General features: G+C 42.9%; 1 protein-coding gene across 1 annotated transcript in view; it reads right to left on the bottom strand.

The window, feature by feature from the left end:
* The window catches only part of nadka (NAD kinase a), a 114,541-nt gene that overhangs the window by 11,283 nt on the left and 88,307 nt on the right, over positions 1–14,951 (bottom strand). Inside the window, 1 exon segment of the mRNA XM_016510289.1 lies at positions 8,563–8,662. Within this exon segment, the coding sequence (XP_016365775.1) occupies positions 8,563–8,662 (100 nt within the window).

Genomic DNA, 14,951 nt, shown 5'->3' with positions numbered 1-14,951 from the left:
AGTTGGGGTTAAGACTAAACGCCAAGAAAAGTGTGCTTTCTCCATTACAGGGGACCACTTATCTGGGTGTGGTGTGGGATTCGACCACGATGCAGGCACGTTTGTCTCCTGCTCGGATCGAGTCGATCCTCACTGCAGTCGCGAGAGTCAGAGAAGGCCGGTCACTCACTGTCAAGCAGTTTCAGAAACTGCTAGGTCTGATGGCAGCTGCGTCCAACGTGATACCTTTTGGCCTGCTGTACATGAGACCCCTACAGTGGTGGCTCAAGACCAAGGGGTTCTCCCCGAGGGGAAGCCCACTTCGCATGATCAAGGTCACGCGGCAATGCCTACATGCCTTGGACATGTGGAGGAAGCCTTGGTTCTTGTCTCAGGGCCCGGTGCTGGGAGCTCCTTGTCGCCGCGTAATGCTAGCGACAGACGCGTCCCTCACCGGTTGGGGTGCGGTCATGAGTGGCCACCCTGCCCGTGGTCTGTGGAGCGGTCGCCATTTCACGTGGCACATCAACTGCCTGGAGATGCTGGCTGTGTTTTGAAGCTTTGAAGCACTTCCTCCCGGACCTAAGAGATCGTCATGTGTTGGTGCGCACCGACAACACAGCGGTGGTCTCTTATATCAACCGCCAGGGAGGTCTGTGTTCGCGCCCCTTGTACAAGCTGGCACGCCAGATCCTTGTGTGGTCCCAGGGCAAACTCCTTTCGTTGAGAGCAGTTCACATCCCTGGTCATTTAAATATGGGAGCAGACATCCTGTCGAGGCAGGAGCCGAGGCCCGGGGAATGGAGCAGAGCGCTCAATGTAAATTCTCAGCGCCATGACAGGGCAGAGTAAATTCAACTCCTGGTCCTCTTCTGAGGGAGGAAGTGCAGGGAGTGTAATAACCTGTGCTCTGAACAGAGTGGAGAGCACTTTAGGTACATAACCATGCCTTGGCTTCAAAGTCGCTATGCCCGAACTCAAGGCAGGTAGGGCTCACAGAGAGCGCCTGCAAGTCTCCCATTCGCTTGACCGATGTTAAAGCCAGCAGAGCGGTTTTCAGCGACAGGAGCTGAAGGTCGGTTGACTGTAGAGGCTCAAAGGGAGGGCTCTTAAGAGCCCTCAGAACAGGGGCAGATCCCATGTAGGGACGGTAAAGGGGCGAGGCGGGTTCAGCCTCCTAGACCCTTTAAAAAAGCGGACAACTAAGTTGTTCCTGCCCACCAATTGGCCAGCTATAGGAGTGTGAGAAGCTGCTGTAGCCACTACATAGACCTTGAGAGTGGAAGGGGAACGACACTTATCTAGCATCTCTTGGAGGAAGGACAATATCAACGATATGTCACAGGAAGTTGGGACTTTGCCACGGGCTGTACACCAGGTGAAGAAGACCGACCATTTAAGGGCATAGAGACGTCTCGTAGACGGGGCTCTAGCCTGAGAAATTGTATTTAGAACGCTCTCAGGGAGGTCTGCAGGTTCCCATGGAGAGGCCAGAAGTGTAGAGACCACAGCTTAAGCTGGGGATGCCATAATTTTCTGTTCGTCTGAGAGAGGAGGTCCTGTCTCAGGGCAATGGGCCACAGGGCTGCAATGAGCAGCCGAAACTGCTCCGAGAACCAATGTTGGTTCCTCCAGAGTGGGGCCACTAGGAGAACCTTATGTTCTTGCTCTATGATTCGCCTGATTACCTCAGGGATCAGGGCAATCGTGGGAAAAGCGTAAAGGAGGAGGTTGGGCCAGTCGCGGGCCAATGCGTCCTTGTCTTTCAAAAAATAAGTTGGGCAATGAGACAAAAAGGCATTGGGCATTGAGGCAAAAACGTCAACCTCTGTCTTCCCAAAAATCTCCCAGGTTCTCTGAACCATTTGCGGATGGAGCATCCACTCCTCTGAGGAGACGTTGCTCCGGGACAGCATATCTACTCCTTGGCTCAACCTGCCCGACACATGCGTTGCTCTCAGCAAACGCAAGTTGAGCTGTGCCCATTCCAAGAGGTGCTCCACCAGAATGAAGAGGCGCTTCGAGGAGAGCCCTCCCTGGCGATTTATATAGGACACCACCATCATGCTGTCTGAGTCGACTAGAACGTGGTGTTCCCTTAGGTCTGGCAAGAAGGTCTGAAGGGCCCGACACACTGTCAGCATTTCCAGGCAGTTGATGTGTAGCCAACTTTCCTCTTTCGACCACAGGCCGAAAGCCGATTTGCCATCGCACAGAGCTCCCCAACCCATGTTGGACACATCTGTCGAGACAACCTTCCTTCTGCAGACCATTCCCAGAGCCACGACCCTGTTCCATCCACTGAGGGTGCCATGCAAGCTTCCGTGACTCCAGGCGTGGGACGGAAATCGTGGTTTCACATAGTACTGAAGGGGCCACATATGAAGCCGACCCAGCTGTAGTATCGGGGATGCAGAGGCCATGAGGCTCAGCATCATCTGAAATGTCTTGAGAGGGCGAGAGGCTGTCGAAAGCAGTCGAAAACTGCTCCCAGGAACGATATCCGTTGGCTGGGGAACAGTGCACTCTTGGCAATGTTGACCCTGAGTCCCAGGCATTCTAAGTGGCTGAGGAGGAGGGATCTGTGAGATAGCCTCTGACTGGGCTGACGAGCCAGTCGTTGAGGTAATTTAAAATGCGAATTCCCATCTGTCTCAGAGGGGAAAGAGCCGCATCCATGCACTTCGTAAAAGTGTGAGGAGCCAGGGACAGTCCGAAGGGAAGTCCGTGTATTGATAAGCCACTCCCTCGAAGGCGAATCTCAAGAATCGTCTGTGATGGGGGCTATCTGGATGTGAAAGTAGGCGTCTTTCAGGTCCAGAGAAAAGAACCAGTCCCCTGGGCATACTTGCGAAAGGATCGGTTTCAATTTTATCCTTCAATTTATACCAATATCATCCAAAATGGCCGTTTCATGAGGGCGCGGTTCAGGTGCCTGAGATCGAGGATGGGCTGTAAGCCGCCATCCTTTTTAGGGATGAGGAAGTAAGGGCTGTAGAAGCCTGACTCGCTCTGGGCTGGAGGAACCGTCTCCACGGCTCCTCTTGCCAGTAAATAAATCACCTTGGAGCGCAGGACGTGTGCGTCTTTGCTCTGTACCGAGGTGGGAACCACGCCGCTGAATAACGGGGGTCTTCAAACGAATTGGAGCAACCTAATTTTATTATCCCCAAAACACAGTCAGACACTTTGGGATGGCCTGCCAGGCCTCGGCCTACGTGACAAGGGGTTGGATTGGTTCGGGTAGTGAGTCGTCATTAGGGGACTCGACAGTTGTGATAAGCTGAAGAGGAAATTTGCTCCCTTTTTGAGTATGTTTGTTTTTTATTTTGCCCGCTATCACAGCAGAAAGGTGTGTGGGTGCTTGAACGGGCCCAGCATCCACAACAAACACATTTTCTTTGACACCCAGAACTGAACGGGGTGTTCGGAGGCATAACCGAGGCTGCTTGGGAGTGGTCCAGCTGCAGCGAGACTTAGTCCCCTCCTCTTCCTGTCCCGCAGATCAGATCGGAGGCACTGGGTCCAGCACTATCTTGGGTCGGGGTACCTGGCGCTTAGGAAATGGGTAGCATCTAGCATCTGGAGCGCTTTGGTAAGAAGTGTCTTATCGCCTGCGACGACATCTGTGCAGCAGTGAAGCGCTCAGCAAAACCTTAGACCGCAGGTCCGAACAGGCCAGTGGGGGAGACCGGGGAGTCAAGGAAGGGGACCTTATTCGTATCCTTAATGTCCGTCAGGTTCAGCCATAAGTGGCGCTCGAGCACCATTAGGCTGGCCATAGACCTGCCAATCGCCTGAGCCGTGGTCTTGGTGGCGCATAGAGCCAGGTCGGTTGTGCTGCGCAGTACATTGAATGTAGCGGGGTCGGGGCCAGACTCATCCATGCATCGGAGGAGTTTGGCCTGAAAGACCTGGAGGACCGTCATGGAGTAAAGCGCCGAGGCCACTTGTCCAGCCAAAGAGTAAGCTCATCCAGCGAGGGCTGAAGTCGTCCTACACAGCTTGGACAGGTGGGCGACCTTCGCCTTCCAACCGATGGCCGTGGGCGGGCAGAGGTGCGTGGCCACAGACTCATCCAGGGGAGGCAGTCTTTTGTACCCCCTCTCTTCAGCGCCGTCGACCGAGGTGAGGGCGGATGAAGCGGAAGTACACAGGCAAGCCGAGTAGGGGACGCACCACGACTTGGTGAGCTCATCATGGACCTCCAGGAAGAACGGAGAGGCTCGCTGGTAATGGGGACTGGCGGCGCCCCGGCAACAACCATTCATCCAAGGGGTTGCAGGTGGGCTCCTCTGGTGGAGACCACTCCAAACCCAGCTACTCAACAGCCTTAGACAGGACGCAGATAAGTTTGGCATCCATGCATGCCTTGGCTTCGCTGGGCTCCGCAGACGGCAAGGGCGAAAATTTGCTCTTTTAAATCTCGCCGGATGGCAGCAGGGGATCGCTGAGACCGCGGCTGCTGCAGACGCTGAAGGTGGTTCGTGGGAGCGGTGAATCAGCCAAGCAGAGAGGTCTTGATCCGCTGCTAGGCTTGTCAATGGCAAAGGCTTCGAATCTCATAGAGCGAAGATCGTGGTCGTCACTGAAGGAGAAGAAATCGGAGGATCCTATGCGAGAATGCCAGCTTATATAGCCAGATGGCCCCACCGATATTGGCGGGCTTCGTGGCCATAGGCTCGTGCAGCTCCGGTGCCTCACCATTGGTTCGTTTCTTATTCAACCAATGGCCTTGCAGTTACACTGCGTTATTAAAAAGGATTCAGTATCAGAGAAAAAAGGATTTTTCCCCATAGCATTTAGCGGAGCAGTACGAGTGAAGTATCGAAAGGGAATTACTTATAACTGAAATCATACAACATACAGTTTTTAACAACAATTTATTGAACATTTAACAAAAACATTATTTTTAGGGCCATATCAACTGAATCATAAAAATGTACAATGTATTAAAATGTTTACAATAATAGGGCCCTATGCTTTTTTATTTTTTGCAGACTTGCAGACTTCATATTTAGATAGCAGTTTTTTTACACTTTAATATACACAGACACTAGTGCATATCGCAAATTGATTAAGTGTGCAGTCCTACTTATAATTTATTCATTCAAAATGTAAGGGAAACAGGTCAATTTAGCTCAAAGGGAATCATTTAAGATTTTAAAGGGAACTCCACCAATAATATGTAAGGGAATTTGGACAGAATCACTGTTTTACGGCTGATCACTGAGACGGCCAGCGATTCCGTGAACGAGCCGTATGACATCAATTCTGCAATGGATATTTATATCCAAAATATAGTGAAAACACTATTAATTAGCATAGTAACAAGATCGGCAGTTTAAGACATTAACTTGTGAGCACAAAACACAAGATACTTCTCTTTTCAATATCAATAAGGCTTTATTGGATAAATCTAAGACATATAGACTAATCTAACACATGAACACACGCATTCACACAGGTTGCAGAAAGAGAGAAAGTGAGGAAATAATTAGTTTAAGAGAATGAAAATGTGAAATCCCAAGTTTACAGCAATATGTGCAATTGCATAGATCTGAACAACCATCAATCACTTAATTAACCCTCGCATTGAGTTCCTCAATTAGGTTAAAATTTATATTAAATGCACCAGTTCAGCTAGACGTATCTGGAGGTACTTGCTTTCCGTTGCGTTGCCTGTACGGGGGTTCCCTTTGTTGTGGTCCTTGCAGAAGGGGGTTTCCCGCTTTTCTGATTGGCTGGAAGTCAGTCTTGGGAGCCAGTGGTTTGGCGTTGGCTGATGACGCGGAGCTGTGGTCTGAAGTTGAAGTTTAGACGGCACTCTTTCGGAGACACGGCAAACTTAACTCGGAACACACGAAACTCTCAACGGAAAATAAAATAAACTAAAGAAAGAAATAGAAGTAAAGTTTGACGAGACTAGGTGGCGTTTCTCCTCATGGTTTTGGAGGAGCTGGCGTAAGCCAGAGCACGCTAAAAAAACTAAAGAAGCATGATTTTAAAGAAAAACAACAAGGCTCAAAAGGCAAGAAGGAAGAGCGCGAGAGAGAGACAAAAGGCATTTAACTAAAAAGCATGACTAAAAGCGAAAAGCTAAAAGCTAGACACAAAAAGCATAGTTTGATGGTTTGCTGAGTATTTAAACCAGGCTGTTTGACACCTCCCAAATGGTGTTTTGACCAATTAGAGGTCATCGTTGCTCGGGGTGTTGTATATTCCTCCTCCCCATTCATAAATCAACTGTTATCTCATCATTCACATGGTCCGAGCTTTTCCCGCTCTTGCAGCGTATAATATTGGACCTGATTTCTATAACAAGAATATGATAATTTTGACAAATAGTTGATTGGAAGAAACGTTTCCAGCAAGAAGATTCAAACACATACATACCAAATATGAATACGAACCATTAAGCTATTCAATAGTTATTAAAAATACATACACAATAAATGATTAAGACCTGATAAGTCACATGTAGGTTACATACATGATATGGAGTTATGCATGGAGATGATTAGTTGCTCAGGTCCTTTTAGTGTCATTTAGATGCATATTTACATGGAAATGCAGTTTCTGTGCCATTCTCTGAACATAAGGATACGTTCTGTGAAGACCAGAGTGGTTAAAATGTCTGTAAGGAATCTGCCTGTTCTTTGTCTTAGGTGGGGGGAGAAGTCAATCCAAAGAGCTCGTGATTGCCATCACTGGTTACCATGTGACGGTCACGCTGTGCATCTCTTTTGGCCATTATTCTTGATAACTTGCCCCAAAATTGACAATCTCCTTGGAATTGTCAATAAGTGTTCTTCTGTTTAAATGCTGTGAGCTACTCAAAGCTGCTAGTTGGTTCAGGCTTGGGGCCAGGATCTGATTTACGACATCCTGTGTCTTGGGCCTCTTGTGGAATTCTGGGCTCCTCAGGTTTCAGCCATGTTTGACCAAATCTTAGATTGTCTGATTCGGTCTGATATCCTACAAAAATCTGGCAAATTCAATGACATATCATGGTTCATTAAATTCCATTTTTATGACTGGAATCCATGAATCTGTACACATTTTCCACATTGTGGAAATCACAGTGCCCTACATTTATTTTGTGGACCCCACTTTGAGAACTCCTTTAAAAGTGCACAAAGTGATTTTTGAAAAACGCTTTTGACCACAGTGTCGGACTGAGTCCCAAAACACACTCGCAGCCAATCAGCAGTAAGGGGTGTGTCTAGTAATGATCAGGAGAAGAGGGTGCTCAGTGAGTGCACAGGACGGATATTAGCTGATCGACTATAGATAGCGAGAGATGGCAGATAAAAAAAAAGAGGAACATTTCGGAGGAACAAAACATTAAAAAGAAGGGCTATGATCAGGCAAGAGGTGGGACCCGTAAATATTGGACCAGCTTTCCAGCGGTGGAGAAACTTAAGGATCGGAAGGGAATCGGATGCTGAGGTTGCTTTGTTCCTTTTCGATAGGTGAGTTGATTTTGCTTTTTCACAAAACTTTTCTGTGTTGGCTTTTACTTGAATATGCTGCGGCCGGCAGGCATGGCAGATCCACCATCGTCGTTGTGTAGGTACGTGTGGATCAGAGTTATCAAAATAGGGGCGAGGTTTTGTTGGGGTGTGGGCGTGTTTGTTTTGGTGCTTTCAAATATCAACATCGTTTGGCAAAAATCACTTAGTGCACATTTAAATTTACAAACTTAGCTTGAAAGAAGAAAAAAAGAAAAATGCAAGTCTTAATATTTTAAAGGGGTCATATGATGCGATTATTTCTCCGATCACAAATGCAGCCATGGTTTTATGTTTACGCGGCGCGATGCAACGCGTATAAAGACAGTACAAGTCATTATATTCCATAATTATGTCCCCACTGGATGCAATGAATGCCTCGTTTATAATGGGTTTTCATGTTTTTGAATCATAGCTCCAGCCTGACAGGGCATCATCACAGTATGGTGAGAGGCGTAGCATTTCCGTTACACGCTTGAGGTATTCGGCCAATCACAACGCACTGGATAGCTGGCCAATCACAGCACACCTCGCTTTTTTAGAACGATGAGCTTTGTAAAAATCGACACGTTTCAGAAAGGTGGGGCATAGAGGAGAAACAATAATGTACAGTATGTGGAAAATAATGTGTTTTTTGAACCTTAAACCGCATAAACACATTTCATTAAACCAAATACACAAAATAATGTTCTTTTTAGCAGCATCATATGACCCCTTTAAAGGTGCAGTATGTAATATTGACAGCTAGTGGTTGAAATGGGTACCGCAGTTCAAAATTAAAATATTAGAGAGAGCCGTTTCTCCTGCCCCCTATGTGAATTTGTATGTAAACATGTTTCCCAAATATCTGCAAACATAATATGGTATTTGTAAGCTTTAGTTCAGTCAAAAAATAAATAAATATATACATCACCTTTAAGCAGTTTTGCTTATCAAATAAACTAATCCATTAAGAATGTGGGTATTTTTACAGGAAACAAAAAAAGCAAAAAGTATTTTGTGTGTGTGTGTGTACAATACTTGCACTGTTTTAGAACATGTAATTAACTGGATTATATTTTACACTAACCATCTCCCTGAACAGTGGTGATCAGATGACCATCCAGAAACAAGTCCACATTAGAGAGGTATGAAGACGGACCTCGGTCTACAACAACTTCATTCAGCACCTGACAGACAGATATATTATTTACAGAAAATAAGACAATGGCTTTACACATGAAAATATCTGAAAGCAACTAAAAGAAAACCCAGCTTAATAACTGGCAAAAATTAAACAGTTTGAAGCAATGAATATGGTATGAACATATTATTTTGCTCAAGTTGGTTTAATTAAAATGATATCAGATTAAGGATGAGCAAAACTACATATTTTCAAAATCAATTAGTCAGCTAATTGCCTGAAAGACATGTCATTGTTAAGAAGACCCTTAACGGGAGTCCACGTGATGCAGTCATCAAAACAGGACGTGTGTCGGTGAGCTCCGGGTGCGCCTCGTCAGTTGCAATAGCAATAATTTATCTCCAACTATACTACAGGCTTATGTATGTATGCTTAATTTCATGAAGTGTGCGATTAATCGCGATTAATCACAGAAAAACGATGTGATTAATTAGATAAAAAAATTTAATCGATTGACAGCCCTAATATATATATATGTAGACCCTTTGTTACCTACTGGAAATTGTACAACTTGTGTGAGGAACTATATAACGTTTTGACACCCTTCTGATATCCCCGAAAGATGGTGCCTGAACAAGAAAAGCTAACACTTAAATCTCTCATGAAAGTGATTTGTGACTCTAATGACGAACTGACTTCTCACATAAATAAGACGACAACCGACATCCAAACTTCTCGGACCAAAATCGAACTGTCACTTTCAACTCTAGCTGAGCAGATCGATGAGATGCAGACCAGGAAAGGCGCTAACGAGGATAATTTGAAAGACACCTGTGCGTGAATTGAAAAGATGGAAAAGGAGATCACTTTTTTGAAAGACAAAACAGATGATCTCGAAAACCGGAGCAGGCGATCAAATATAAAGATCACAAACATCCCAGAGAAATCTGAGGGCAGTGACACGGTAGGATACTTGGAAAGTCTCATCCCACAATTGTTAGAAAATGACAACTTTACTTCTCCAATCACTCTGGAGAGAGCCCACCGCCTCGGAAGGCCTTCCGACTGGACCAGACACATCGCGAAATTCCTGAACTACAGAGAAAAGGATAAGGTACTTCGATTGGCCAGAGAAAAAGGAGCGGTGTACCTGAATGATAAGCGAATCTCCTTCTTCCCAGACTACAGTGTTGAGATTCAACGCAAGATCAATGGATTTAATGATGTGAAGAAGAATCTTCGGGAGAAAAACATAGAATATGCTATCCGTTATCCGGCTAAGCTGTGAGTCTGACATCAGGGAGGATTTAAACTATTCTCCACCCAAAAAATTTTGATTTCTAATACTGATATTATTTAGTCAAGCAATAGGATAAGGCAGTTTGTGTTTTTTTTATATGTTCACTACATAGTCAGTGTTTTACAGTTGCATATACTTTATTCTTTTCACAGTTTGAGTTGTACAATAGTTCTCTCGTGAAGTATGATAATCACTTTACATTTCTAGCAACTGTCGAGGCTGCCTTGCAAGTTTAGAAGTGCGAATATACCTAACCTATGTTTTTTTTATGGCGATATTTACAGGGTGGGTTTTGTTTTTGTTTTTTCTCCATTTTTTAGGGGAGGGGTGGGGGATGGGGGCTTATGCATGGTACTATTTGTCTTGCTTTGTCTAACCAAACCTAGTAATCGTAATATCACAATTAATGTCCAGAATCAGTACCTCATTTTTTATTATTTGTTTTTTAAATACGTGTCCTCTCTATGTAATACAAATTACAAATATGTGTGCACCTTATGCAACAGCAATACGGCAGGTCTATTGAATTGTATTTCACTAAATGTTAGAGGGTAGAGGTTAAAGAGAGAATTAATTCCCAGATTAAGAGAAAGAAAGTCATAACATACTTGGAGACAATCCGTCGATATTGCATTTATTCAAGACACCCATCTCACTGATCTTGGCCATATGAAGTTATGAAGGGACTGGGTAGGCCATGTTTTTTATTTCTCATTTTCATCAAGGCAAGAGGAGTAGCATTGCTTATTAACAAGAAGCTGAGATTCAGGTTAAACGCCATGGAAAAACATAAGAATCAGAATCAGAAAGAGCTTTATTGCCAAGTATGTTTGCACATACAAGGAATTTGTTATAGTGTCACAAGCTTCCAGTACACGGAGACAACAACAACACACAGGTAATAAAAATGAGATGTGAATAAAATACACATGCATAAATATAAACCACAAAAAAAAAAGAATAAATTGTATGTACAGGTGTGCTATAGATGGAATAGGAATAGAATAAATAAAATAAGTTGTAGGGATGTACTAGGGTTTAGGGTGATAAATAAGTATAAGGTTATTGCACATACTGTACTTTAATTGCACAATGGGAGAACATTAACTGTTCATGAGGTAGATTGCCTGGGGAAAGAAACGTCTGGAAATAATCTACCACACTTTTTGAAGAAAAAGTGTGGAAGATTATTTCTTATAGATTGTTTTATAAATTTTAATAAATTCACACTTGTGTCTTTGTACGGCCCAAACATAGATGACCCCACATTTTTTAATCATTTAACAATGAAGCTCGCCACAATTGAAGGTCAGTGTATTGTAGGAGGTGACTTTAATTTGGTTCTAAATCCATTAATTGACCGTCCTTCACCCAAATCTCTTTCATGATCTAAATCAGCAGTAGCTCTTAACCAAGGAATGAAAGAATTAGGCCTAAGTGATACATGGATACATGATAGGCTTGCTCATATCTAGCTGCTACTCTTTCCGATCATAATCCCATAAAGATGGAATTAGATGTGGGTCCACCTGAATCTGCCTCTTATAGATGGAGATTCAGGGGTTATCTGTTGAAAGACCCAGAATTTATTACTTTTATGAATAATCACATTGATGTACACTTAGAAACTAACTTGAATTCCTCTTCTCATTCTAATATTTGGGAAGCCTTTAAGGCTTATATGAGAGGGCATATTATGTCATATGTAGCACATAAAAATAAAGTAAGGAGAGAAGCATTATCTCAATTAGAAAAAGACATCAGAATATTGGAGCACGGTCATTCCTTGACTAACACTCTAATTTTAATGCTCTAATGAAAAAAACGAGTGTTATACAATAATCAATGCACTAGTAAGGTTGAAGCGGCTTTGGCTAGGACAAATTATCACTATTATGAATTTGGCAATAAAACAAGCAAATTACTTGCTTGGCAGATTAAAAAGGAAAAATCTGAAAAATATATTAAGGCGAAGGATTGTAGATGTTTAGAGGATCCAAAATATTTTGATAATGAAAATACTTACTATGAAATAAAACAACTTTTTGGATAGACTACCTCTCCCCAAAATTAATGCCGTAGATAAAGATCATCTTGATGTTGAAATATCTGAGGAGGAGGTACTTGCTATCAAATCTTTACAGAATAATAAAGCACCTGGGCCAGACGGATTTCCAATAGAATATTTTTAAGTATTCTCTAAAAATCTACTGATCCCTTTAACCAACATGATCAGAGAAGCACTAGACAGCCAAGTATTACCGTATTCACTGGAGGTTGCAACAATAACACTGCTACTTAAACCAGGAAAAGATCAACAAGAATGTGGCTCCTTATAGACAGTCTGCTATATCTCAGTCTGCTGAATTCTGACAATAAAGTCTTATCCAAACTAATTGCTTTGCGACTAGAAAATGTCATCCCCAAAATTATCCATTCAGACCAAACCGGATTTATCAAAAACAGACAGGGAGCAGAGAATGTTCGAAGATTGTTCCATGTAAATAATACTGCTCAGAAATGAGAACATCCCATGATGATTGTATCGATGGATGCTGAGAAGGCGTTCGACAGAATAGAGCCAAATTTCCTTGTATGCACACTGAGAGCTATGAACTTCGGGGATACGTTTATTCAATATATAAAAACGGTCTTTAATGCCCCTAAGGCTCAAATTTTGACTAATGGAGTTCTGTCGGACGCCTTCTCACTGTCCAGGGTTATCAGGCAGGGATGCCCTAGCTCACCTGGTTTATTTGCCATTGCTATAGAACCATTAGCTATAGCCATTCGCTCTGACCCATCAATTACTGGTATAACATTTGGCACAGATGAGCACAAACTACAGGTGCATCTCAATAAATTAGAATGTCGTGGAAAAGTTCATTTATTTCAGTAATTCAACTCAAATTGTGAAACTCGTGTATTAAATAAATTCAATGCACACAGACGATTTGGGGTGCAATGTCATCTGCTGGTGTTGGTCCATTGTGTTTTTTGAAAACCAACGTCACTGCACCCGTTTACCAAGAAATTTTGGAGCACTTCATGCTTCCTTCTGCTGATCAGCTTTTTGAAGATGCTGATTTCATTTTCCAGCAGGATTTGGCACCTGCTCACACTGCCAAAAGCACCAAAAGTTGGTTAAATGACCATGGTGTTGGTGTGCTTGACTGGCCAGCAAACTCACCAGACCTGAACCCCATAGAGAATCTCTGGGGTATTGTCAAGAGGAAAATGAGAAACAAGAGACCAAAAAATGCAGATGAGCTGAAGGCCACTGTCAAAGAAACCTGGGCTTCCATACCACCTCAGTAGTGCCACAAACTGATCACCTCCATGCCACGCCGAATTTAAAGCAAAAGGAGCCCCTACCAAGTATTGAGTACATGTACAGTAAATGAGCATACTTTCCAGAAGGCCAACAATTCATTAAAAATGTTTTTTTTTATTGGTCTTATGGAGTATTCTAATTTGTTGAGATAGTGAGTTGGTGGGTTTTTGTTAAATGTGAGCCAAAATCATCACAATTATAAGAACCAAAGACTTAAACTACTTCAGTCTGTGTGCATTGAATTTATTTAATACACGAGTTTCACAATTTGAGTTGAATTACTGAAATAAATGAACTTTTCCACGACATTCTAATTTATTGAGATGCACCTGTATGTCTATATGCAGACGATCTCTTATTATTCCTAACTAATCCAATTAATTATTTCCCCCCATTATTTCAGTGTCTAAAGGAATATAGTTTAGTATCTGGTTATAAGTTAAATTACTCAAAAAGTAAGGCATTTCCAATTAGTATACCAGACAATGTTATTGGAATTTCAGCTGGATCCCTAAAATGGTGTCCTAGTGGTTTTAAAGGGTTAGTTCACCGAAAAAAAAAATTCTGTCATTAATTAGTCACCCTCATGTCATTCCAAACCTGTAAGACCTTCGTTCATCGTCGGAACACAAATTAAGATATTTTTGATACATTCTGAGAGCTCTCTGACTCTCCCATAGACAGCAAAGATCCTTACATGATCAAGGTCCAGAAACGTAGCAAGGAGATCGGTAAAATAATCCATGTGGCATCAGGGGTTCAACCGTAATTTTACGAAGCTACGAGAATACTTTTTGTGCACAAAAGAAAACAAAAATAACGACTTTATTCAGCAATTCTGTAATTTGAACGGGAGCGGGCGGTCTAACAATATCCCGTTCCCGACGTCCTTTCAGAACAACATATCTGTCCTTTATTCTTATTGACTCAGGACTGTTATGCATGCGCTGCACACGTTCTCAGACAGAACAGGCAGGTTGTCGATGAGTGACAGAGCAGAATAAGGTTGGAGCAAAGTGTGGCTGCGCTGTCCTTGAAGGACGTTCAACTCGGTTTTGTTTATATTTTGCTTAGCCTATCATTTTAAATGACAGATGTCGTAGCCTATTTATTTATTTATTTATTTTTCTCTGCCACACTTTTCCTACTGTGTGTACAGCAAAATGTTAAATGAATTTAGTATTTTGACAAGACGAATAAAAATAGCTAGGCTATTTCTGTACAACCTACATTTTTTTTTTCTCAGTGACACTTTTCCCTATTGTTGTAAATGTTAAACGAATTGTATCCTGACAAGACGAATAAAAATAAGAAATACAATTTTTGTACAACATTTTTATTTTCTCTGTGACACTTTTTTTCCCTATTGTGTTGGCAGCATTTGCTTTCAATAACTTCAAGACTCTTGACAAGACGATTTATGTAAATACAATTTTGTGCAGAATACACTTTTATTTGTCAGCCTATCTCTCTTTCTTTCAGTAGAGGAAATTTAAATGTGAGATTCTGGAAACGAGATCTAAATTTAGCGGGAATGGTCAGGTCGGGTAGAAAATTATTCTAAGCGGACAGCGGGCGAACAAAGAGTGAATATATAGCGGGAGCGGGTGGGTGCGGAATAGAACCTTGCAGGAGTGGGACTAAAAAAACAGTCCCGCACAGACCTCTAACACAACTAGAAATCAGTGGTTAAATTGTATT

This window comes from Sinocyclocheilus rhinocerous, unplaced genomic scaffold (genome assembly GCF_001515625.1).
Source record: "Sinocyclocheilus rhinocerous isolate Xijiao unplaced genomic scaffold, SAMN03320098_v1.1 scaffold385, whole genome shotgun sequence".
NCBI lineage: Eukaryota > Metazoa > Chordata > Actinopteri > Cypriniformes > Cyprinidae > Sinocyclocheilus > Sinocyclocheilus rhinocerous.
This window is presented reverse-complemented; position numbering and strand designations above follow the sequence as displayed.